We start from the raw sequence: 27,950 nt of genomic DNA on the forward strand, positions 1-27,950 counted from the left end.
CATTATATATATTCTTCTTTTATACTTTCATACATTACAAGTTAGGGAATGTATACAGGGGGCATTATATATATTCTTCTTTTATATATACTTTTATATTCTTCTTTTATATTCTTCTTTGGGGGCAGCAGATCTGTGGGGCCCATCTAGGAGATGTATACAGGAAAAGTAGTGTCATAGTGGGGGAGGGAAGGGTCCTTTCTGCATCTTTTTCTGTTTTCCTAACATCTGTTAGACAAAAAAGTAGCATTTTGCTTTAGTTGTGTTACATAATACAGCTGTAATGAGAGATGTTACATTACAGTCTAATAATCCTCTTCCATATCTCTGTCTGGGTGATATTCAGATCTCAATAAATACAATCATGATACCACAACTTTGAACTTTAATAATTAGTATCCTGTAATGAAGGATGATATAATGCCAGGAATACACAGTGCGAGTTGTCTTTGTTTGATTGCTGTACCAATCTCGTGAAATCAGTCTTTCAATTCAATGGTTTCCATAACAATAGGATGGGAATTATGAAGCACTTTGTATGATCAGTTTTAGATCCATGTTGTACCCAGCAATCGATCAGTTTAATAGTTTATCAAATAATCTAAAATTTGTGTATAGCTGACATACCGGGATTTGGCAGACCCAATCTGTCCCTTTTTCTTGCCCTCACTTTCTCAGCAATAGAAAGTGAAAACTGTCAAATAATAAACAAGTATTCTTTTTCTTTTGAATTATACTGCTATTTGGAAAACAGGGCCCTCCAACATCCTTCCTACCTTTAGACTAGGATGTTAAGAATGGTAATATAAGTCAGAATATACATTGTGTTATTTTAAACTAAAATGTATATTTTTTTACTAAAACTCCTCTTACTGTCTTAGTCTAGTATGGTGAGGAGCAATATAAACCCAAGATATAGATGAATTATCATATTTTTACTAATCCGTGTTGAGCTTTGTTTTCTAATTACTGCTAATAATTAATCATATTTGTTTTGAATATGAAAATGTCTGTGTTTGAAAGTCAAAACGCTAACATGTTGTGTAGGCATTGGCACATGGTGTGGACTGGGCCTGTGTGTGATAAAAGAGACTGGTTCTCTTTGACAGCCAGTTATCATGTTGTTGTCCTTATTTAATGTACAGCGAGGCATAATATGTTGGTGCTATATAAATCTTGTTTATTAATAATAATAAAAATTAACAATTGTTGTGTCAAAAAGTCTGTTTTTGCTGGTCCTGACTCTGACTGCCAAATTGATCTTTAGTGCATGTGAGTCCTTAAGTAATAGGCAGCTGCTATCAACCTGAAGATCCCCCTGCCATGGCATTCTTTTACTTGTCTGGGAGGTGTACCATTGGCATCTATTAATTCTGACTTAATGTATTCAGCATTTTGCACCAGTTTCTTTGGAAACACTGATGGTAAATGATATGCATTTAAGATCTTTCAGGCAGGGTCATCTCCCCCTCCTGTGTCATTGTCAGTATCTGTCTGTCATTTGTAACCCCTATTTAATGTACAGCGCTGCAAAATATGTTGACACTATATATTAATAATGCATGGTACTATGTTCTTTCATACAAATCACAGCACTAAAATATGGTTTCTAAGGACTCAGTCACAACAGGACTTCTCTGTGGTTATGCATGTATTCTCATGTACTGAGACATTAGTCAGTTTATTTCTCATAAATGAGCTGTCAATGCACAAATAGAAGTCCTTCGCCATTTTAAAAACTGCAGTGGGCTACAATACATAGGAGCTGGGCTAAAGTGGGTTGGGTTGTTGATTTAGCACAGTGGAATTATGACTATTCCAGCAATAATGCTCTTGAGATTATTAATCCAATACGTAAGCACAAATCCTTTTTGTTTTCCCTTGAACATGATTTGGTATACTTTTCAATGCTAATTTCACAATCACTAAGCTAGTGAATTAGCACTTACATAGGGATAATTCTCCTTTTTTTAATTATACAAAATAAACTCTTTTAGAAAAGCAACCACAAACAGCACCCTTGTAACATCAACATCAACGGCCCTGATTTATTAAAGCTCTCCAAGGCTGGATACACTTTCATCGGTGAAGCTGGGCGATCCAGCAAACCTGGAATGGATTTCTTCAGTCTATAGCTATGTGCTAGCAAATGTTTTCAATCCTGGACCAGATCCATTCCAGGTTTGCTGGATCACCCAGCTTCACTCATGAAAGTGTATCCAGCCTTGGAGAGCTTTAATAAATCAGGCCGAATGTATCTTGCTGAAACAAATATGGTGGGCTGAAGGGCTAGTGTGGAAATGTTGACTCACGATTGGGCCATAGTAGCTGTAATCTCTAGCAGTGTTTATCTAAATTATGCATGCTAGATTATCACCCGAGATAAATGATTGTAATTGCCTCAAAAACCTATCGTGTACAGCAGTTCCCTGACATCATTCATCAATCTATCCTGGCAGATTAATGAACGACCAAGCAGGTATAGTTGCTGTAGAGAGCGCACAGGGGTGCCATTTGCTTGTCTCCCCCCTTCCTTTTTCATAGAACTGAACAGTGCTCATTCATTCTAGTGTCACTGGGAACAATTAGAATTAGATAATTTTCAGTAACATTTATCTAATGTGTGTACAGTGCTTTATTTTATGCAATGTGTTTCTTGAGGAATGTGACCAATCTCCAGCAATATATACATATTCTAATATAACACACGTTATATGTTGGGACATTTTTATTAAGAATACATATGTTGGCAGCTGAATGACCCTGAAAAGCAGGCTGAAATACACGAGCACATTATCACAGTGGTGGCAGCTTTGGCATGTTTGCACATCAGTGAGAAGTTCATGTAGGCCTGGCATTCTGACAAGGAAACAGTTGGTTGCATTTGCCCCAGGCTAAAGGTTTCCAGTCTGCTCCTGGTGCCAACACACATTAGGCAGGCGTGGCCCTTCAATGTCAGTAGAAGGAACCTGGACCAAAACAACTATATGAGCTGATTCTAGGGTGTGTGTGCACGTATAGACAGGACTGGAATCATCAGCATTAAGATGTAAAGTTAGTTAACATGGAAGAGTTTGTATTCGTTACAAATACAGCAAGTGTTTTGTGTTTACAAGTTAGAATTCGTCCTAAACTGGTAGCTGGTTGGTACTCTGCCATAGGGATGGTCAGTCTGCACAGAGTAGCTGATCTTCTGGTTCTTCAAGCCTCAGCACTGTACTTATGTGGTCTGAAACAGATAGAGGGGAAACCACATAAAGACTTTATAACATTTAGTGTAAAAGGGGTTATACTTCATTATTGTTTAACTTGTTTAAACTTGATGTGGTTTTTGGGTGGATCTGTATAGAAAATGCAGATAAAGTAGCAAAGCAGAGAAATGTGTAGTAAATATAGTAAGCACAGGTGAAGTATAGCAAATAATTTATTGCAGTCACATCTTCCTAGTCCCATTGAAACAATGTGTAATTCTACTATTTACCTCTTAGGCAGGCTGCTCAGTATTCGTGACATATTTAGTACACTAACTCGTTTAAATTGTTTCCCTTAAAATCTGTTCTTGTTGATGTGCCCGGTGGGAGTGTTCACGTTTTTTGCACCCTGTAATATGAGGATGGCAAATACTTTACACAAAGAGGAATTTGTCACATATTTTTCAATGGAATTCAGCTTTTCCTAGCAACATGTCATCTAGAACTACAGCAATGTTACAAAACGCTGTGTACCCCATAGCATCCTCATAGAAATTCTATCATTTTTTTTTTCTGTAAATGGCAGTACATGTGTCCTAGGCTTCAATCTGTGTGTCAACCACCTACTTATGTCTCAACAATGATTTCTCGCCTTAGGATAGCCTTTTGGTAACTTCATTCCCTGAACTGCTGGTGTTGTAGTACAGTACTACATATGATATCCAGGCGACACACCAGTCGCCCATTCCCCATCCGTCTGCTTCTGCAGGCCTTACAAGACAAAAAAAAAACAAAACTTTTTTTATAGACTTTATTTTAATAAAAAAAGGCATTTTTGAATATAGTTTCTAGTTTGGGGATATGTGAGTACTATTTTTTAGGAACATTCTAGTCTGCTACCCCACTGGGACTTTTAAGTGTTTTCTCACCCCAGGGTCATAAATAGTTTCAACTCAATATAACTATTTATATTTAGTACAAAACTAGATTTTTTTTTTGGCAATCAAAAGTATGTTAACTAGCTAATAAGATTTTACATTAAGAGATGAAACAAAAAAATTACAGCTGCTGCAAAATCACTTGTTATATTCAGTGAGTTTTAAATCCCTCTTTGTGAGAAACACGTCCATATGATATAATACAGTGAGTCTTCCCAACATATTTCACCATTTGGGTCTCTTCGGGGGGGGGGTTGAATCGAATTGAACCGAACACTCGATACAACATGCAAAAACTTAAAGAAATATATACAGTACATGACAAACCCAATGAAGAAGACGTACAGCTGTTAAAACCACAAAAAAACTGTAACCTCATCTATTTCTCTAAATAGTATCATAATAGTCCCCTAGTGTCCCCAAGAGCATTAAGGTGCACTGCCAGCCCATTCAAACATCCTTTGTTTTAATGCATATAAATTAAGAGAAAAAAGATAAGATACATAAAATAAAATTAAGAGATCAGCATTCTATCCAGACATTTAACATGTTTAACAGTCAACCGGTCTAAACACTAGTGTGTCCAACTCTGGATTTTGAGGGCCAGACTCTGCACACATTTTTGTATTTCTCTAACAAATACCAGTGCATTTAGTAATGTATGTTTTACAGATATGTGTGAGTGAGAAATGCATGTTTCATGTATGTATGCCAAAAATGGTGGGGGGGAAATGTGCTAGTAATGCAGTAGTTAAGCACTTCTCTGTGTGTGTACTAATGACACTTGGTAAAATCAAGGGATTTTGATACAAACTTTTTAGAGGAACTGAAAATTGATTTGCTTAGTGACTTTACCAAAAACCTCATAGTTCCTGTTTTGCCTTGTTCTTTTAATTCAATTTTAAAATAAATAGCAAAAACATGTGAAACTACTCTTTAAAACTATATTTGCTAAATTTTAGGAACTGCCCATATTTTGCTGCATTTACTCTGATAAGCTTGCATTATGGGTCAGTAAATTTAATTCCATAACCCTCATTCAGCCAGGAAAGGGCATCTTCCGAAGGTCAGTGAAAATGGACCACTGTTTTCTGGGGGTTTTTTTTCTCAGTGCAAGATGTGCTGCATACATTTCTGTTGCCTTTTATTATACTTGGACAAGCACAAGTTACACAGTGATCTGTAAATGCCCTTGTACTTTGTAAGGTCCCTGGTCAAGTGCCAATGCTTTGCCCAGGCAATTTGTCTTCTTTGTCTCCATCATTAAGCTTATGCTTGTTTGTGGTCGGGAGAAAACAAACCGGAGGTCAGTCTGTCTGGGAGGCAGATAATTTTAAGGAGTTCAGGGTTTGTGGTTGGGATAGAATAAGCCAGAGGTCATGCATAGAAGGTCAGTCAGCCAAGCCGAAGTCCAAGGGAGTGAGAGGGTCTGACGTTGATGAAGAACAAATCGGTGATCATATCCGGCAACAAACAGAGAATAGTCAGACAACAATATGGTCCACTACAGCAAATTGACAACACAATGCAGTTTTTAAACATTTTGCTATCAAGGCCAAGGTGGCCATATCTGAGAACAGAAAAGCCCAGCCAAGTGGGCAGATGGACAGTGTGACCGTCACATGGAGAGGTGAGTAATCCATTATATATCCAGTCAAGCCTTTTATTATTTTTGTTATTAATATTTTCTACATTGTAGAATAATGTTAATGACATTCAAAATATGAAAATACATACATATAGAATTAGGTTAAGCAAAAAGCGTTAAACAATCAGAATGTCTTTTATTTTAGAATGATCAAAGTAGCCACCTTTGTTTTGATGTTAGCTTTACTCTGGTCCCCAATGGTCCCCAGCATGGCCCCCTCAATTATCTCTCCTCCTCCATGCTTCAAAGTGGGAACCACACATTAGAAACCTTTTCTGCATCTCACAAAGACATGGTGGGGGGGAAATCAGATTAAATACAGATTTCCACTGGTTTAATGTCCAATCCGAGGGTTGGCGAGGGTTTGTCAGATTTTTAATATAACCTTATAATTGTAACCTGTAATTGTAATAACTGTAACCTGGAGAGCAGTCAGCCTGTGCCCCTTTATAAGTTTCTACTCTCCTTTCAGTCACCTTGCAAAAGTGCAGTCTAGAGTTAAATGTCCCGGTGAAAGCTTGGGTAAATATTATTTCTTGCATACCACTTTCCACTTTTTTTGGAAAGGGTTTTCAAAAAAACAACGTTTAACAGGAAGCCAGCTGTGTATATATTGAAATATTGCCCCCTACACTATAGCACTCAACTTTATATTGTTTTGATAACTTCCTGTAAAAGTTTACCCACCCATTACTTGTAGAACACACTTCTATTATATAATTAAGTGGCTTTATGGAAGAGCTGGAATGTTTGAATTATCATCATGATATGTGAATTTTGCCCAGGGAGTTCTATATGCAGATGCAAACTAATTTAGACGACAACCATCCGTCAAGACAGGTTGATATATTGGGATCTATTAACTGGTCATCATACTGTTTTTGTGAAGTAAATAGATCAGGTAATCAGCGTTTAGTATACAGAAGCCCAGAATTATTTCAGGACAGCTGAGGGTGGCCTCTACATAGGATGTAGCTCACTTTTAAAGTAGATGAAGGCACTGGGAGCTATCTTTTGTTGGGGCCAAGAGCTGGATACAATGGTCTGCCAGATGGCCCAGGTAGGGTAGCACGGTGGCTCGGGGGTTAGCACTCCGGCCTTTGTAGCGCTAGGTTCCAGTTTCGATTCCCAGGCAGGGCACTATCTGCATGGAGTTTGTATGTTCTCCCCATGTTTGCGTGGGTTTCCTCCCACATTCCAAAAACATGCAGTGAGGTTAATTGGCTTCCCCCTAAAAATTGACTTTAGCCCACATTGAGGACATATGACTATGGTAGGGACATTAGATTGTGAGCTCCTTTGGGGGACAGCTAGTGACACGACTATGGACTTTGTACAGCGCTGCGTAATATGATGACGCTATATAAATACTGTGTAACAATAATAGTAGGATGAAATGTGCTGACAAATCTCAAAGGTTAGCTGTATTGTGCTGGTTATTGTGCAGACTGTAAACCAAAGGCTTCATTACAGTGTCTGCATATCTAAAAGCAAGCTAAGTTATAATGCATAGTCTTTTATTTCACCCTTCATATGGTAACTTACCATATAAGTTTTATAGCAAAATTTAGCAAAACCGACTTCTTACTGTGTTGCCTATTTATGAATAGTAATAGTAATTAGGTTGCTGTTTTTTGTTACCTGGTGATCTGGATTTTAAAATTATCTAACGTATTTACAATAAAGTGGTGATCTGACCCTTCATTCACTTTCATTGTGACAATGTAAGCTACTTTTGTTATCATGTGAAAAGTGGCAATTGGAGTGTTTGTAACAAATTTTTACTATTTATCCAGTGGAATGGTCATTATCTACATGGCAATCTTCATAGGTATCTTCTAAAGTAGAGATTTCCGCTTTATGAACATACCAGTATCAGTAAATATTAAGGACTGGTGATCAATTGGAAAAGTGACAATGGTGTCAATTTTATGAATACAGTGAGTTGAAAAGTGCCTTATTTTGTTTTTAAAATACCAGTACTTTTCTGATTGCCCATTCATGAACAGGCCCGTGATTACAAGGGGCTAAAACATCTGCAACTAACTATGCCATGGTTAAATGCCAAAAGTCACCCTTAAGCTTAGGATATAGTATGCATGACCTTAGTGTTTCTGTTACTTGCTTTATAATGGGCAAGTATGTTTTGTGTCTGTAGGTGTTGTTTTTTTTTTTTTTTTTTTTTTTTTTGCACAGGAAGAAGCCAGATTTCTGTTGTCTGGACTACAGGATGCATTCCGTATATCTTTTTAAACCTTTCTTACCGTTCTAGCAGTAGTTATTCCTCAAGGCATTATGAGATAAACATTTTCTACTTTTCAAGATCTGTATAAAGAAACTTAAAATATTTAACAGGCAACTTTCTTGTGTGTTTTAGCCATTAAGCATTACTTTCAACTTTTTGCCTGGGTTAATACCGCCTGAAAATCCCTTGAGGAAAGACTAGGAATTCTTTACATTCTTCAGGGGGGAAAGGTTAATGCAGAGTGAAAAATCATAGAACAGACTTGTATATACGTATGCAGAAGTGAAGATGAAATCTGTGTATTTGTTTCCATATTATTTGAGTGAGCCTGCACATTTCACAAACCTGACTCATTGCCTTATTTTCCAAGACTGCTTTTAACTTTATACTGCACGCCACCTTTGGCCAACTGAATGAGTAACTGGAAATGTTTCCAAACGCAAATTAACAAACTTTTCCCATGTATTATATATTCAAATTGTAATAAAGGCAACAAAAGCAGAAGTTTTATCCATGATAATCGGTGATTACTTGTTTTATTTTTCCTGGGAATTAAATTTTTAACCTGATGACTATGGTTGACAACAACTTTTATTAATGTTTAGATTTATTTTTTTATTTTTTCTGGGGTTTTTTAAACAAAAAAAGCAAACATGATATGATTGGTTCTAAAATTTGCACAAAGGATTTTATTTAAGTAAATGTTGAACATTTTAATCCAAGCACCTCTTCCTAAAAAAAAATAGGGTTATACTTTATTTATGTGAACACTATAGTAGTAGTTTGGAAATGTGTCACAATCTATATAAATTATTTTATTCGTACTAATTTTGGGGTCAATGACTGGTAATTATCATTAGCATTCCTTGAGATAGGTTCATTTGTTAACTTGTAGCAGACTTAAAGGAGAACTGAACCCAGTCCCCATTCTACTGTCCCTATTTTATCACAGGCAGCACAGGCTTCTTTTCTTTCACATCCCAATCTTCAGCCATCTGAATTACATAATTAGTGCAGGAGTTTCAGTCCTAGAACCCACATAAGAAGCCAGGATTGCTGGGTATTCCTAACAAATGCTGAGCTGCGACACTGCATGCGTGGCTCATTGAAATTTGACAGCTGGGCAGCAATCGGGCAGGTAAGAATAGTTATTGGGGAAGTAACCTAGCCTGTCCCTTTCTGCAATAAACGCCTCCCTGATCACCAGTTTTCAAAGTGGGACTTTGTATTTACTTCCTAATGCACATTGGTGTTGACGCCTTTGTTATGTTACTACATCAAGGATCTTTAGAGTCCAGAAATATCAAACCTTGGATAATAGACTTTAATTTTTAGAATCTCACTTCTTCCTTTTACAGCAGTTGTGCAAGTTTTTAAATATTCATTGTCTGTGTGAAAACCCTTGTAATTAAAGATGAGGCTGTTACCCAATTTTGTCAGTGCAGGTGACTACATCGTGAGCACAGAGTGAAAGATATTTTTTATAGCAAATATGTCTCAAAATGGCACAAAGCTAAAATGCTCTTCTCTTCCGCAGGCAGTATCAAAGATGACCTGGCAGAGTCTGTGGTCTGGAGATCTTATGCTACAATGAGGACAAACACACTGGTGGCCTCCAGTGTGTTCTTTATATATGTGCTTTCTTGTATAACTGTGTGTGGCACAGAGGAGAACATAAATTCTAAAATCCCGTTCCTCAACGCAAAATATGACGGCTATCCCATGTTGTACTTTTCCAAAGGCGAAGTGGAGAAACTGCGTGCTCAAGCAGCAGGCAGCCATCAACACATTGCATCACGTATTAATGAAGCAGCTCATACAATGCTAACTAACCCCACCGAATACCTTCCACCTTGGGATCCAAAGGAGTTCTCTGCCAGATGGAATGAAATTTATGGCAACAATTTGGGAGCACTGGCAATGTATTGCGTTCTGAATCCTGACAACACTGAAGCAATTGGCCTTGCAAGAGAATATATGGAAAGAATGGCAGCACAGCCTAGTTGGTATATTTTATTTTTAATGTTTATTTGCTTTTTACTATTATTTACTTTTCTAAGAAACATACCCTGACAATCTGTGCCCTTCCTGGTACTGTTCAGCTTGAAGACTTTAAAGCACACTCTTTAGCTTTGGTTTGAAGCATTAGTATAAAGATGTTAAATGATCATAATGGGAGCACAGGCTGTTCCTTTAAAAAAGCAACTAGCAAGCTTCAGTACTGCCTGAAACTTGATTAGAGCTTAAGTAAGTGTGCTTTTTTGTTAAAAGTTCCAATCAGTACTAGGGATGGGCAAGCGAGATTTGTACACTCAGTCTCGCTGCGAATTTGGCCATTCTCGCTTACCAAATTGTAAGCGAGATTGGTCAATCGAATTTTCCTTTAAAAAAAAAAAAAAGTCCCGTGGGCTGGGCTGATCAATGAAAGCGGCCACGGTTGCATTAATTGATCAGCTCAGTAAGCAATCCCGGGGCACTAGAGGGTAAATTAGGACAAGTCTCCCCATTCAAAACCTCTAGTGATCTCTGATTGGCTGAGGAAAGGAAAATCCTGATGATGCTAAAGTTGCAACAAGGTTTTTTTTAAATCTTTTTGAAAGATTTGCTAGTTCTTTCTAAAATCTTACTGTACAAATTTACAGGCTAGCTCCCTTGTGTATAAGACTTTAGCATTTTTTTACTGTTAGTATTTAAATTTAATGATACTTATATTTACTTCTAAAATTTAAATTCCCCTAGGTTTAACACGCCATTAGTCATTTGTATTGCTGGTGTGCTAACAAAGTAGAAGAAACCAAATCCTGTATTTAATCATTTTTCTTTTCTTATGCTAGGCTGGTAAAAGATGCTCCCTGGGATGAGGTTCCCCTGGCACACTCTCTTGTGGGGTTTGCCACTGCTTATGACTTTTTGTATGACTCTTTTACTAAGCACCAAAAAGAGAAGTTTCTTGAGGTCATTGCCAATGCCTCCGGGAATATGTATGAAACGTCATACAGAAGAGGATGGGGATTTCAGTACATCCACAATCACCAACCTACCAACTGTGTAGCACTGTTAACAGGAAGTTTGGTTATGATGAATCAAGGTATGCAGATTTAGTATTGACAAGTCTTAACTACCCTGTGTGTGTCATTTTGTATGTGGTTTACTTAGATCCTGTTTGGATATGTGATGCAACTTTTGTAATGTTCTCAAGGTTTCGGAACAGCAGGATTCTGAAAATAGCTAACTTTCCTGATAACTATTGCAATACACAGCAATCAATTATGAAAGAAACTGACATTATAGCTGAATTAACTCATCTTTCCAAACAGCTTTTCCACTGAAAGTCTGCATATTGTTTATACAATGTTGCTTTGTGTACATTTGACAAATGTTGTAGTTGTCCGCTGCAGTCCAGAAAAAACACTGCCAGACAGGTTATCGTGCTGCAAAAAAAAAAGGCACAACTGAGCATTCCTAAAATGGAAGTTACTTGTATCACTTTGGAACCCACAAAGCAATTATTTTTACTTTTTGTTTAACGCTAAACTAGCTTTTAGTTCAGTGTTCATGATTATGCACATGTATTCATATAGTGCTGCTTAACTGAGTCCTTAGTCGATTGACTAACTGCCACCCATACAATACAATTTAATGACAACTTTGAAAGAGTCCAATTGTGCGTTAGAAGCTGCATGACATCAGGCAGAACTCGCCTTGTTTCCCAGCTAGAAGACGCCAAGCATTATTTAGCATTTTTCCCTCTAGCCTTTCAAGAGCCAGCATGCTGATTTTATGAGCTGAGGACTGCTAAGTAGTAATGAGGCAGAATGCCAAGATATGCCTGCGTTGCATCAAGAAGCGCAGAGATCCAGTGAGAATACTACTAAGTATATATTATATACCAGATGTAGAAATCTTTTTGTAAAAATGTTGTTAGCATGTTGATGGGGGAACATGTGGAACCAAGAAAGGCAAAATATATGGGCAACTTTAAAGCATATTCTTGTACGTGGAGAAAGCAATTTCCACAGCTTTAACATGTATCCTTAAAGCAGGTTTTCTGCTCCTGTTGTAGAAGGTCCCTGCCACCAGTCTTCAGTATCTATGCTGCAGTTCCATCCTCCATGTTCTGGAGGGATTTTAAAAAGCTATTATGTATTTAGGCTAACCTATGATGATCAATTCTAATTTATATTTTTTTTTTTTTCAGGGTACCTCCAGGAAGCTTACTTCTGGACTAAACAAGTTCTCACCATAATGGAAAGGTCAATAGTCCTGTTAAATGATGTGACCGATGGGTCACTTTATGAAGGAGTGGCTTATGGCAGCTATACCACCAGATCACTTTTTCAGTATATGTTTCTTGTTCAAAGGCATTTTGACATCAACCACTTCAACCATCCTTGGTTGAAAGAGCATTTTGCTTTTATGTACAGAACTATTCTGCCAGGTGAGTTAAAAAAACAAAACATTGAATTGGAAAAAGAAGAAACCTCAAACCATTAAAACATGTAAAACGTTTGGTTTCAGATGTTTCAATTTGCTTAGCAATGGCATCATGATTTGTAGGTAGGAAATGTAGTAAAAGGTCCATGTGACTTCTGTCTAAGATGGGCATTCCCTTACTTTGTGGAGACCCCCACTTACTAGTGGTTCTGTCTCCCACAAGGACAAATACAACAATAAATAATCTGATCGGAATTTGAACTCTTTCTATTTGATCCAAATACTCTTGGACTATACAAATACTTTAACAAATACCAATTTGCATTTTTAACCACTTTTGGTGGCAAGTCATATAGACAGTCACAAAGAGACCTCTCTGTAGGACAATAATTCCCCCATTAGTAAGGCAAGTGACATCATCCTTTTCATTTAAGACCCTAAATCAGTTTCTAATTTCTAAGTTGTCTTGCATGATTCTACTTTATTTTTTACTAGTGTTGGAGTTGCTTTTGCCACATGACCCTTAATGTGGCCGATTTTATGTCTAATTGTGTTTTTAGGGGCCCTCCTAAATAACTTTTTATTTTTAATTACTCTGGATACTTGGGTAATGGCATGCATAGTTTTGTGTGGCTTTTTCTGATCCAAGTTGTTTCCTCTATTTGCGGGTATTCTGTGACCTGTTTACAAAGCCACATATGCTACTACAACCACACGAAACTTGAATCGGCACTGTAATTGAAGGTCTTACTGCTTGAGGTTGAATCATGGAAAAAAGTATACCAATATCATTCTCACTTTGTGTTCCACTATGGCAAAGGGAGCCTTTTTGTGTGTATGTAATTAAACTGATCTGTAACCTGTATTGCAGCTTATGTAAGTAGAAAATTAGAATTGTCAGGGACCACAGCTGTGATCTGGTAATGTGTGTACGTTCTTTTTAATAAGTTGAACTAAAGTTAAAATTAGAACCAAAATCTCAAAAAGAGCAATAGGGTTTTTGTGCTTTAGTGGTTTCTTCTGTGGTATTGCACATGTGTTTTAGACCTGTTAGGCTTTAATAGGTGTACACAAGGTAAACTTTTACAGGCAATTATTTGTTCCAAAATATGTTAAATGCTAATTTATTATGGTCAAAAATCAATATGAATGGTTGGTGATGGGATTTCTTTAAGATGTATCAAAAGACTTGAAATTTAAATTATTTAGCAAGTTCTGCAGTTTCTGCAGGTTTCTGCCAATTTTAGAGACCTCAGTACAGATTAGACATAGTAAGTTCCTCCTATGTTACCTTGTTCTTATTTTATGATCCTACTGTACATTTCACTTTTGCTTAATATCGTTATGATGTTATATAGATCAGTTATTTTTTCCAAAACAATTTTTAGCTTCTGTTTTCAATACAGTCTGCAAAGTAACTGCTATTTTTCTGCTTATTATACATTTTGTGGTACAACTGGCCCATCTAGTAAATTATGTAATGCATTTTTATATCCGATCTTTAAAATACTATATCTGCAAAATACCACCTACTATAGAATATAGTGTGTTTAATTTTTTACCATGTATGTATTCTAGGTTTTCAGAGAACAGTTGCCATAGCAGATTCAAATTACAACTGGTTCTATGGTCCAGAGAGTCAGTTGGTATTCTTGGATAAATATGTTATGAGAAATGGAAGTGGAAATTGGTTGGCAGAACAAATCCACGCCAATAGAGTGCAAGAAGGACCTGGATCACCAGCTAAAGGACAGCGTTGGTGCACTTTGCACACAGAGTTTCTTTGGTAAGGAAACAACTTACAAGAGTTGTGCTACCAGGCTTTTTATTTTTACCTTTTCTATTGAACCCAGCAGTCATTAGTTTTTCATGCACATGCAGTAGGCATAAAGTGGGGTTATGTTTACACAACATAAGTGAAGCCTTAAAATGAGGAGAAATCCCAGAAGTGATCTTTTAAGACATGGATCCCCCCTCACTTTTTTCAGGTACAGTGGTCAGTAGGGTAGATCAGTCTAGCAGGGACACAGACAACAAGATAAACATTCCAGATTGTAATTTATTCTCTTCTATATTCTTTTCAAATCTTGATCTGTAATTTATTCTCTTCTATATTCTTTTCAAATCTTGATAAGTTCTTTCTGAAGTTGTATAATTATCAGGTTATGATGATTGTTTTTGAGCATTACGGGAAAAATACACGTCTGTAAATATCAATGTGAAATGTTTTTTATTTTTTTTCTTCAGGTATGATGCGTCTTTGCCACCCACACCTCCAGCAGACTTTGGGACCCCACAGCTGCATTTTTTTGACGACTGGGGAGTAGTGACTTATGGGAGCTCTTTACCAGCAGAGATCAACAGGCCATTTATTTCCTTCAAATCAGGAAAACTTGGAGGACGTGCAATATTTGACATTGTGCACAAAAACAAATACCAAGACTGGATTAAAGGATGGAGAAATTTTAATGCCGGCCATGAGCATCCAGACCAGAATTCATTTACATTTGCTCCAAATGGATTTCCATTCATAACTGAGGCTTTATATGGACCAAAATATACTTTATTAAATAATGCCATAATGTTTTCACCATCCATGTCAGAAAGCTGCTTTCCTCCATGGGAAGGACAGGTGACAGAGGACTGTTCTTCAAAGTGGCTAAAATACAAGCAAGGAGAGGCAGCTGACTCTCATGGAAGGGTTGTGGCAGCAATGGAAAAAAATGGAATTGTTTTTATCAGGGGTGAAGGTGTTTCAGCCTACAGCCAAAAACTGAAATTAAAAAGTGTTCAAAGGAATCTGGTTTTACTCCATCCGCAGCTGCTTCTACTTGTTGATCATATACACCTGGATCATAGTAGCACAGTAGATGCAACAACTACCTTTTTCCACAATATAGACTTGCCTTTTGAGGAAACCTCTATTGATGGTATACATGGGGCAATACTTAGGCACAGAGAGAATATTTATAAAATGTACTGGATGGATGACACTGGCTTGAGTGAGAAAGCTGTCATCTCATCAATGAACTACCCCCGGGGTTACCCATATAATGGAACTAATTTTGTGAATGTCACAACCCATCTCAGGAAACCAATTACACGATCAATATATCTTTTTATTGGACCCTCTATTGATGTTGAAAGCTTTAGTGTTCATGGAGATTATCAGCAAGTGGACGTGTTCCTTGCGACTAGTGACCATGCTTATGCGGTCTACCTCTTTACAGGAGAAACTCCGAGTCAGTCTGTCTATGCTAAAATAGTTGCAGACAGACAAAAGATTGTATTTGATAAAGCTGCCACCATCAAAAGTTATTCTCCTCCTGAGGTTAAGGGTTATGTCATGATTGTGGAGCAAAATCTTCAGCACTTCAAACCTGTTTTTCAACAAATGGAGAAAGAGATTTTGTCTCATGTTAAAAACACTGCCACTTTTAGGAAGACTGCTGAAAGGATACTTAGGTTTTCTGATAAAAGGAATACAGAAGAGGCAATTGAAAAGCTATTTGCCATATCGAGACAACAAAAGCAACAGGACAAGATCGCAAAAACAAGAAAGGGAGCCAGAAACTATAAGTTTATAAATGCTGTCCCAGATATATTTGCCCAAATAGAGGTAAATGAAAAGCAGACCCGTCTAAAAGCCATGGCATTGGCTCAGAGTGAAGTTCCAGTCAATGAGGATGAAGAAATGAAAGACCTTTTGGATTTTGTGGATAAACCATCAGTTAGGCAAAAGCCTAGCTCTTACAGCAGACAGAGTTCATATCACTCATTAACTACAAATTACAATGGGGCTGTATCCATATCTGCTTCCTATACTAGATTATTTTTAATATTGAACATTGCCATTTTCATAGTTCTTTTGACATTACAACTATCTCGATTTCTAAAGACTAAGAATATGCATAGAAAAAGATGTCTTTATGTCATACTTTCCATTGACTGTTGTATTTTACTCTGGTTGTACTCCTCATGTTATCGATCGCAGTGTTAAGTCAACCATACTATGCACAGTCTTACATAACTAAAGATGTCTGCTGTCCTGTGAAAGAAGTGTTCTGATCTATGTATGCTCGACTGGATCATTATTTTTGTATGACTCATAAAGGGAAAAGCACTATAAATATATAAAAGACATTTATATTGTACAAATTAAGACTGGAAATAACAAGAGAAAGTTTTGTTTTTTGTGTCACACCCCCTTCAAGTTCCCTTAATAAATATGAAATAATTTTGATCAGTAGATTCAGTTATTTAATAACCTGGGAAGATTACACATTTTGTATATATTTACTTTTTAATTTACGTAATGACAAACCATCTTGAATTTGTGTTCAGTTTTAGTTGCGCTGTTGGACACAGAAAATCAAAGATGACACATATATAATATATTAGAGTCTTTTCTGTCTGAAAATCTGCCTGTCAAATTTAGTAAGCAGAATACTTGCTTTACTTTAACCTACAGTTAAAAAAAAAAATGTATTTATGCCACTTTGAAGGGAACATGAAGTAAAAAACACCAATCCTTTAAACTACAGGCTAGGGGATTGCCACAAAGTTGTATGTGGTATTACAATACTATGATTTTTCATGAACTACTATAAGTACTGCATTCTTTGGCAACTTATAAGTGTCTGTGGAATTGATTTTTGTTTCATTTGTAATTATTCAAAAAAAGCAGCAAGATTATTTAGGACTTTTGAGGCACATTTCTGCATAAATGTACCATTTAGTTTACGAAAAATAGAACAAATATATACTTTATTACATCATAAACAGTATATAAATGGTTAAACCATACATATATTTGATTCAGTAAACCAAATTGTTTCTAGCAAAAAACAGGGACTTACTAAGTTTGCACTTCATCTCCATGAACATCGACGTGTTTTGCAGAAGCTAAATTTCTCTTCTTTGGGATACAAATGAGACTTTAACCTGGATAATCCCTTAAGTGTATAGCGCTTCCCCAGATCTGAAATTGATGTCAAAACAGCAGTGGAGGACATTTGGAAACAACATCCAAACAGCAAAACAAGCTGCTATTCCATTGTTTGTAGGTTGCCTCTAAATTGGACAACTAAATGCCTCCTTTTTCTTCCATTTCTATCCCACAGGTCCCCCAAATTTTTGTCAGCCCTCCTCCTATTTGTATCCTGAAGAAGTGGACATATTGCTTCTGTGAAATGCGTTGATGTTCATTGAGAACTATTAACTTTGTATGTTGCTGTTTTTTGCTATGAGACACTTGGTTTTATTGAATCAAATATATGTATGGTTTGAACGATTTATGTACTGTTGATTATGTAATAAAGTATATTTATTTTTGTAAACTAAATGGTACATTTATCCAGAGTATGTCCCTTAAAAGTCCCAAATAATCTTCCTGCTTTTTTGGATATTTGTATTGAGGGATGTGGCACCTTTTGGACTATAGACTAAAAAGGGAGAAAATTGCTATGTTCTCTTGTAATTAGCTAGACTCCCTTCGAATGCATTTAAAAGCAACAAAGGGCATGCCTAGCAATGACAATTTAAAAATGATTTACCTGAAATAAATTTTCAATTTGTTGGCTTTCTCTATCTTTTCCATAAAGGATTTATTATAGCCACCCTCTTGGTTCTGTAAAGTCAATTGGTGATATAGATCTAAGACCCTACAGTACAGTATTTTTTTTTTTTGAATTTTGCCACCCATTTGTACCCAACTGAATAAAATGAAAACAAATTAACATTTTGCAACATGTATCAGCTCTGTGCAAATGTTTAAAGATCAATGAAGATTCTTAAAATCATAATATATATTTTTTTTTTCTATGCAAACAGCTTAGGAAAATATTTTTTAAGCACAATATGTTGTAAGAGATGTAAAACTAAAATATTATATTCCCCAACAACATTCTCCCATTCGTAAAGAGAAAGCAGAATAAATATAAACCTATGATCTCTACTTATCATTTTGAAATTGATTGTTACACTTTATAAAATCACTGATCTATCAATGTGCATGTACAGTAGTAACCCTGGTGCTGAACACTGGCAATTTGGGAAATGAACAAAGGACCAGCTTCTTTTATAAATTAGCAAAATCCTAACCTTATCATGCTCTAGTCTTTTTCTGCACAGCCAAGTAAACAAGCAAAATCTCAGGGATGCCTATTTACACGGATTACTACCACTTGATATTGATCAGTTTACAGCAAATCTCTGATCGATCAACTATCCATCAGAACCAATGTAACTGTTCAGATTAGGTCAATGTAGAATCAATGCCAATATCTGACATTACCTAACCGGAACCCACCCACTAAAGAATATCAGCTTGTATGGTAGAGATAGTCATACACTTGTTAGTATTTTTAATAGATTAGACACTGTCTAACACTAGGGCATTCATGAATAATATTTGATTAGTATGTCTATCATACCATGATCATTTGGAAATGCATATTCTTTAGGCCAGTGTTTCTCAATTAGGGTTCCTCCAGGGGTTTGTGACTTAGGTCAATTAAACGGATACCAATGATCTATTTGGCATTTGGTAGGGGTGGCATTTTTCTCAATGGCCACCACACCAATGTAATGTGAGCTGTGGATAGAGCAATTATAATAGGGTCTTGAAAGTAATTTCAAAGTGTCCTTCTATGTTAAAAAGGAAACACTGCTAAAGCAGATCCTATTTAGTTGAGATGCTGTAAAGAGTTGGATGTGCTGTTCCACATTTTGTGCTATTTTTTACTATTCTTTTTTAGGTTTGGTGTAGCAGATATTATATACAAACTCATGGAGGTCTCTATGAAAATCCTAAATTGATTCTTTTGCATATTTTTACATTGTCTTTGAAACATTGCCAGAATTACTTACTCTAAATTTACTCACTTGGTAAACAAGGCAAAAGTATGCATTTCTTATTCGGTGTACTATCTGGTATGGTTACACAAACATTCCATTACCAATTTTTCTCCCCACATAAGGACTGGTTCGACTCCTGATACTTAAAACAAGGGATTCCTGGTGACCCATATTCAACTCCACCCCCACCCCCCCATCTCTGACGTGGCATTTACAGCACAGCAGGATAGTACCTAAAGTGTTTATTGAGCTACCTCCAGCCAGTAGTACAACATTAACACCTGGTGGTCTATTGATCTGATCATGTGTCAATGTTTTAATTACGTCCATGCTGTCCCTGGCTCTGTTTGTTTCACCAGGGCAAGGATGCCTTAGGAAAAAAAATATAAAAAAAAAAATCTAAATGTGAAAAAGAAGAGGAGAATGCCCTATGCCTACTGTCTTTTCAAGCTGTGCTGTACAGTCACTGGATAATATTTGTCGCTACTGTCTCTCAAATACCACAAACTAATTTCTATTTTAAGATAAAACCTGCCCTTTTTTCCCCTATATTAACTAACAAACTGAGGTACCCACTTTTACCTAAGAATAACAATACATTAATTCGAATATAAAACTAGGAGACAAACACAGCCATCACTACTAACATTTAAAGCAGTATTTAACAGGAATGTCAATAAAATAAATGGGAATAAATGCATCCATGCTGTGTTTATTTTAAAACATTAATTTAAAAGGGAAAAAAATAAAATCACGGTCTCAGCCCATGTATCTTTCCCCTGTTTTAAAGGTTAAAGTACCTTGTACTTTTGAATTAGTTCTAATGTTTTTTTTTCTACGAAATGGTCTTTTGAGCATGGGTGTTGGCCACCAGTAGATCGAGCCATCAGCCTGTCTGACAGGTCACAAATGCAGTTTTTAGAATATGCCACTAGTTGTCACCCAATTATAAACCAAGATTTTTTTTTCTCTAATGGCACTTTGAGGGGAAAATATTGGTTTATAGGGTAATAGAGTAAACTCACTACTGAGGACACAAACGGCCTAAAAAAAAAACTGCCTTGTGTTTAATTCCCTTATTACTTTATCCAAATCTTCAAAAAGGCTTAACTTTAGAGGTACTTTAAGATAGATGTAATGTAGATGTACAGTTAGTTAGTTTTTTTGTTTTTGTTTTTTTTAAATGAGGGCCTCAAACATGGGTTGTGAAAAGCATTGAACTATCTAGTGAGTTAGATTGTCTACTCTTTTTGTAGTTAAAAACTTCCAGTGCTAGCTGTATGTGTGCTGGTTTACCTTAACTTATTCAGATCTGGTAAAACAAGGTTTTTTGCAAGTTATACAGGTAACCTGGTAAATATGCAAATAGAAGTGTAGAGCTCTATCTGAGTGTAATGGTAAAAATAAATTGTTTTATAGTAGTGTACATTACCTTTAGGATTTTTTTTTTTGAATAATCATAGGTAAGCATCATGTTCATGAAGCTGTAAGCAGATCTTGTCCAATGGTAATTAACAGTTGTATGCCTTCTAGCATTCCTTTCCAATGTAAATGTTAGCAAACTGGGTTTAGCTTCTGCTTTTGTACTCTGGCATGCATAGGTTATTGGTTGGACTTGGATTGCAAGTGCCTTGCTGACAGCAGTGATATTCATATGAATAAGGCCAATGCTGCTCATCAGTCAGCTACCTATCAAGTTTTTAAATGAAAGTGCAAAAAGAGCATGCTGAAAAGAGCAACAGCCTGAAAAAGAGCAACAGCCTGATAAAAAGAAAGATAATAGCCTTTCCCCTCAGACCACACCTGAACTATTTGAAATTCAATGCAGGAAAGATTAGAGAAAAAAACTGCAATCAACTAAAATGCATAGAAAATGTACTATTTACCCAAAACAAATCTAATGTAATTATAGCCATCCATATGAGAGCAATGTAGCATCTGCAACATCAGTTGTCTAGAGATGAGGTGTGAAACCTTATTTTACAACACCACAAAAACTAATGGTAAACTCTCAACTGTTTTGGGGACATAAATAGTTTTTAGTTCAAAGATCTGTGTGTATTAAATGAGATCCAAAAACTTATTAGAATCCACATGCCCTATCTGTCCATTGTAATAATTCTTTTTTTCATAATAGGAGATAGCTGATGCCTAAAATGTTCTCCAATTCCTCATATCTAAAACATTTGTTTTGGCTCTTTTCTACAAACTCATAAAATATTTGGGGTGCCTTGGTCCTAAATAAAGGATCCTCAATAAAGAGTTAGTTTACTTATACATATGGGTATAGATACATAATGTATACAAGATGGGAAAGGAAGAAAATGGCACATTGGTGGTAGAACATGAAAGTAAAAGCCATAAACTAGAATAAGGACATTCTCACTGTCAAACTTTACAAGCCAGGGTTTAACCTCCTTTAACCTCCTTGAACCCCACTCAGTTGCAAGTCTGGAGCCAATCACATTTTTCATCATTAATGAATTCTTGGGCAGGAGGTGACAAAGTTCATTCTTGTCAACAGTTTTGGAAGCAGATAAGGCACATCATGCCTTTAACAAAATGCATTTGAGATTATCATTTTTATACCATATTACCATTACCCTGCAATGTAAACCAGAATTGCCTGAATTCCTTTAACGTGTAACTCTCCACAGAATAAATAGATCTACATAAAAATCTAGAGAATCCATAAAATTTAAAGGAATAAAATAAAAGCGAAGATGTATGCCACTGGATATTTCCCTACATTGAATACCTGTGACAGAATGGGCCCCAAACCTACCTCTGAGGTATCTGTTTGTACTAGGAATATCTTCCTAAAGTCAGGGGCAATTAGTAACAAGCACTTCCATTATGCTGCCTTTAGGTATTGGAAGGCTTTTACTCCCTTTCGGGACCAAGTAACTGACCCTGTTTTCTGTCTATTTGTTTGGAGTTGGGCCTGGGGAATAACCTCAAACTTTGACAACTGGGTCCTGGCAAGCCCCCCTTCCAATCATGTACCTGAGGTATTGGGCCTCCAACCATATTGTGCATTTTTTGAGGTTGAGTCCAGGACAGCCTGCACCCGGGGCAGATTATTTTCCCAGTTCGGACTAAAAATGACCACATCATCCAGGTAGGCTGAGGCATACTTTCATACTTGCAGCTTAAAAATGTGGTCAATCCGCTGGAAAGTGGCCAGAGCGGCCCTTGTTCAGATTTCAACCAGCCCGCAGCCTCTGTCATAAAATCAATAATATAAGGGACCACCAGCACTGTTGACCACAGTATAAAATTCACACTTACAAAAAAGCTATTTTATATTTCATTAGAGTTTATCAACCGCCTGGCAATTATCGGAAATTCTGAGGCGGCATAATTGGCAGGATGGGAGTCCCTATTTGTACACAGGGAATCCTCTATATCATTATAGTGGGCCTTGCCCACTCTGATTCCAAGAGCGTGCTCTGCACGGAGCCTGCATTGACACCAGTGCACGGGGAATCCTTCACGTCACCTTGGTGGGCGTGTGCTGTGCGGGACTGCGCAGATCACGTCCACACTAATACCTGTTAGTGGTCAGCCCCCACACATTTTCTTCTCACCGAATCTGTCCCTCTTTGTAAAAAGTTTGGACACCCCTGCTCTAAAACATGCTTGTTCTTTCAGAATTGTATTTTTAATAATGTCAGTTTGCCTTTCATTTTCTTTTCATACATTGTCACAGTGTAAAAAGTAACAATGTATAAATAGTAGCAATATATAAATAGTAACAATATATAAAAAGAAACAGTATATAAATAGTAGCAATATATAAATAGTAACTTCTAAATTAGGCTGTAAATAAATCTAATTAAGGAAAGCCATTGTAAACCAATGCTCTGTAGCACCATCTTGTGGCCTCTTTTTAAAATTGCACATTGATACATCACTGTTCAATATTCCTAACCTTTAGTGTAAAAAATCTTTTGAGAAGGTTGTGCAACAAGAGAAAAAAAACTCATAAATATTATAATGTAAAAATAGGATATATCCCATTATGCATCACCCACAGACTCCCTTTTTAAAAGTAAAAGCACATTACTGATCGATTGAAGGAAGCACATCCTATGTTTTCTGCCTATTCACAATCTTTTAAATATACAATGTAGATGGTATACTGTGCATGTGCATCTGTGTGAATATGCCAATATTCAAGATTGAAAAAGGAAAAGTGTAGTTAAACAAATTGTGAACAGGCAAGTTCCTTTTTTTTATTTCAGAAAATACATTTCCTGTCCATTCTGAAACCTGCCTGCTTCCATTTTTTTATTTTTTAAGTTTAGTACTGCATCTAAAGTACTCACATGAGCATGTGCTAGGCTGCTTTTGTTTTAAAATATTTGTCCCACTTTACAGTGCTGAAAACAGACCTTCTCTTTATTCACCCCTGACACTACAGGGTATTTGAAATCAGAAGTCCTGATCTGCATACTTGTTCCATAGATTGTTCCAATAGATGAGTAGTTTTTCTTAAGAAAGGATTCTTGGAAAAACATATAAGAATGGATCTTAGGGCTGCAAGAGAAGTACACCTAATGTAGGTCATGTGATGATGTGGCAATGTTGCTGCACTGCTCCTGTATTCAGAGCAGAGTTGCCGCTGTTATGTAGGCCATGCCTGCTTGCACAACAGTGGGATCAGATTCTGCAGGCGGCATGGCTGTCATCATCGCTGTAATTTACAAGTCTGTTGCTTGTCAATCAACTGCTGGCCCCGTCTAGACTGTGATCTTTGTGTCTGGGACTGACCCAAACTACTGTACTGTATTAGAAAAGCAGAAAAGAGGCAATCATTGTGCCCTAGAACAACGAATGTGAAACCTAAAAATGGGTTGAATAAATAATCAAATTCTAGCTACAAGACAGTTCCTGCTGTGAGTTAGGTATAAGTATTATGCAAATGCATAACTTATCTTAAAAATGTGTTTAGCAATCCTTTTGTCCTTTTCTACTGTAAAAATGTTTCTACCATAAAATGGGTTTTGCCAAATACATATACAAATACATTTTTTTAATACATATATGGAAGTAGACAGGCAATTCTTTTACTCAAAGAAGGCAGGAAAAGGCCATTTAATCAAAAGTCAGTTGGCTCAGAGGTATGTTTGTGAAAAGAAATTGTAGCACACAAACAAAATCCTTTAACTCACTTAAGTTTAACTCACTTTATTGTGATACCCAAGTAAGAACTTTATGCAGCATATCATGGCATATACCCCTAATGGTTAGCAGTAGTCATCATGTTGCAGCACACTTAAAGCTGTTGAGTACTACTCTGTAGTAATTAAATTAAATACTTATTTAGAGAGGTGAGAAGCAGAGGAGCCGTGCCAGCACTAACAGTTACATAGTTACATAGTGGGTTAGGTTGAAAAAAGACATAAGTCTATCAAGTTCAACCACTAGGGAAATAGAGATATCCCAGATATAAAACCCTATAAGACATAGTTGGTCCAAATGGAAGGCAAAAAAAAACCCCTGGTACAACTTGCTTCAACAGGGGAAAAAATTCCTTCCTGATTCCATGAGGCAATCGGAGGTTCCCTGTATCAACAGTCACTAATATTTTTATTTTAAAGCCTTAATACCTAGGTTTATTCTGTGCTTCTAGAAAAACAATCCAGCTTTTTCTTAAAGCAATCTTTAGTGGTTGCTGAAACTGCTTCCTGAGGGAGCCGATTCCACATTTTCACAGACCTTACAGTAAAGAATCCCTTCCTTATCCGGAGCTTAAACTTCTTTTCCTCCAGACACAAAGAATGCCTTCTTGTTCTTTGTAATGATCCCAAAGTGAATAATTGGGAAGAGAGTTCTCTATATGGACCGTTTATATATTTCTACAGGGTGATCATATCCCCCCTTGTATGTCTCTTCTCAAGGGAGAATAGATTCAGTTCAGCTAATCTCTCCTCATATCTGAACTCCTCCATTCCTTTTATTCATTTAGTTGCCCTTCTCTGCACTCTCTCCAATTCAACAATGTCCTTTTTGTGAACTGGTGCCCAAAACTGGACTGCATATTCCAGATGTGGTCTGAGCAATGCTTTGTACAGGGGCAGGATAATGTCTCCATCTCTGTAATCTATTTCTCTTTTAATACAAGAAATTACTTTACTAGCTTTAGATATAGCAACTTGGCATTGCATGCTGTTATTAAGTCTATGATCTACCAGGACCCCCAGATCCTTTTCCATTTATGACTTCCCCAAATGTATTCACCCTAGACAGTATGAAGCATGCATGTTGTTAGCTCCCATGTGCATAATTTTACATTTATGTATAATAAATGTCATTTGCCACTTGGCTGCTCAATCAAACAGTACATCCAGGTCTGCTTGAAGATTATAGACATACTCTATGGACTTTATTCCATTACATAGTTTGGTGTCACCTGCAAACACCAAAATGGTACTTTTAATCCCAAACTCTATATAATTTTTAAAGATGTTAAACAGTAAAGGTCCCAACACTGAACCCTGGGGTACACCACTAATAACCTCAGACCATTCAGAGTATGAATCATTAATTACAACTCCCTGGATGCAATCTTTAGGCCAGTTCTCCATCCATTTACAGATTGACTTTTCTAAACCTATTGACCCTAACTTGCATATTAACTGTCTGTGGGGTACAGTGTCAAATGCTTTAGCAAAGTCCAAGTACACTATATCAACTGCTATTCCACTGTCTACCTGTTTACTTACTTCCACATAAAAAGAGAGTAAATTTGTTTGACAACTTTGGTCTTTCTTGAAGCCATGCTGACTATCACTTATATTATTATTTTCTAGCAGAAACTTCTCTATGTGGTTCTTTATCAAACTCTCCAGGACCTTTCCAACTATGGACGTTAAACTAACTGGTCTGTAGTTACCTGGTAGAGACCTAACATTTAAAGATAGAAACCACATTGGCCTTACACCAATCCATCGGTACCTTGCCAGTGAGTAAAGAGTCTCTAAAAATGAGAAATAATGGCTTTGAAATAACTGAGCTCAGCTCAGGTTTGACTAACTTTCCTTTGTAATCTGTCTTTCATTTTGAAGTTTTGCACATTTTATCACCTTTTTACATCTTTTGATATATTCTTTATAGTTTTCAACTGATGAAGGTGATCCTTTATTTTATTTTATATTTTTGAAATGCCCTTTTTCTTGTTCCTTAAGGCTTTTTTATTATCAACTGTGAGCCACATATGTTTTAATTTTAGCCTCTTAGACTTATTACCCATTGGAATATATTTTTTTTCAGTTTGCTTTGTAGAACAGACTTGAAACATTCCCATTTCTGTTCTTTGTTCTTTGAGGACAATATTGTCTCCCAGTCCAAGTCACAGAGAGACGCCATTAATATTTAAAAAATTTGCTCTCCTTAAATTAAATGTTTTAATCTTTCCTGTTTTTTGCTTCATGTTTACAGCTTACATTAAATGAAATCATATTATGGTCACTGCTACCCAGATTCTCTTTTATATGCACATTTGTTATAAGCTCTGAATTGTTAGAAAGAACTAGGTCCAGCAGAGTATCATTTCTAGTTTGGGCTTCTATAAACTGTACCATAAAATAATCTTGTATTAAATTCACAAATTTCCTCCCTTTTGCTTTCCTTGTAGTGCCATTACTCCTGTCCACATCTAGGTACTCTAATTACAGAGAAATTGTTTTTTATAGTATGAGGTCCTACATCTCTGAATGGAAATAAGGGATGGACGTGCTGTCTTTCTCAAAATTTCATATGAAAAAGATAAGGCAGTAATAAAATATGTTCTTTATTTTTCATGTATTAATTCATTTTTTTGATTCTTAGGGTTTTTAACTGTACACCAGGATCTCATTAGCACTTGTATGAATAAAATAAGTGTATCATAGGTTGTGTATTAAATTCCTTAATAAAACACAGATGTGTAAATCTGGCACGTCCACATTCATAATCTATACCAACCTATAAATTGGGTCAGTGGGAGTGGGTAGGAAATTAGGTGCTGGTGTAAGGAACACAGGGGTCACTTTTCACATGGGACATACAGGACAAGCGGCTGGCATCATTCATCAGTATGTTCATTATCTGGAACTGGGATTTAATGTTTCTTTTTTTGGTTTATATTGAAGAATATGGAACATGGCTTTGGTATTTTGAGACAAACAGACCAAACAGAAAGTTTTAGACTCAATCTAAAACTAGCTAGTAAAGACATGACACTGCTTTATGACTCCCTTTTGAATTTGTTTGAGAGGGGTAAATACAAATACATTTTTTATTGCTTTCTCTAACCATAATGTGATATTTCAGCTCATTTTTTGTATCTGTGACAGCAGGTCAATAAATGAAGGGAGTTACAGACAGTAAAAAATTGTGGTAGAGGTTTCTCCAATTTACATTAAAAAAAATAATAATTTTATTTCAGTCTGTGCCCCTACAGGAAAATGACCCCATAAATATCTGCCCACAAATCACCTCCTGCACCAAATTTCAAAGTAACACAAGTTAGGATCAGGGCCACAAACTCTCAATCCACTGAGACTAACCATACAGGTCAATGATTCTCTCAGACCAAAGGATCTTGCAATCCCTGCTGCTCGCATCCCCCTCTCCTTACCAAAATTGAC

At 36.5% G+C, this 27,950-nt stretch overlaps 1 protein-coding gene across 5 annotated transcripts in view; it reads left to right on the forward strand.

The window, feature by feature from the left end:
* Positions 1-18,043, forward strand: part of DSE (dermatan sulfate epimerase) — a 28,329-nt gene extending 10,286 nt beyond the window's left edge. For 3 of the 5 annotated variants that reach the window (XM_072408787.1, XM_072408785.1, XM_072408788.1), the window contains exons 2-6: positions 9,560-10,028; positions 10,857-11,110; positions 12,221-12,460; positions 14,035-14,242; positions 14,704-18,043. In XM_072408787.1, the coding sequence (XP_072264888.1) occupies positions 9,613-10,028; positions 10,857-11,110; positions 12,221-12,460; positions 14,035-14,242; positions 14,704-16,456 (2,871 nt within the window). In that variant the 5' untranslated portion in view covers positions 9,560-9,612 and the 3' untranslated portion in view covers positions 16,457-18,043. Of the gene's footprint in view, positions 1-9,559; positions 10,029-10,856; positions 11,111-12,220; positions 12,461-14,034; positions 14,243-14,703 lie in introns of those variants that run through there. The other 2 variants (XM_072408786.1, XM_072408789.1) reach the window with 2 other exon arrangements.
* The last annotated feature ends 9,907 nt before the right edge of the window (positions 18,044-27,950 follow it).

This window comes from Pyxicephalus adspersus, chromosome 4 (assembly GCF_032062135.1).
Source record: "Pyxicephalus adspersus chromosome 4, UCB_Pads_2.0, whole genome shotgun sequence".
Taxonomy (NCBI): domain Eukaryota; kingdom Metazoa; phylum Chordata; class Amphibia; order Anura; family Pyxicephalidae; genus Pyxicephalus; species Pyxicephalus adspersus.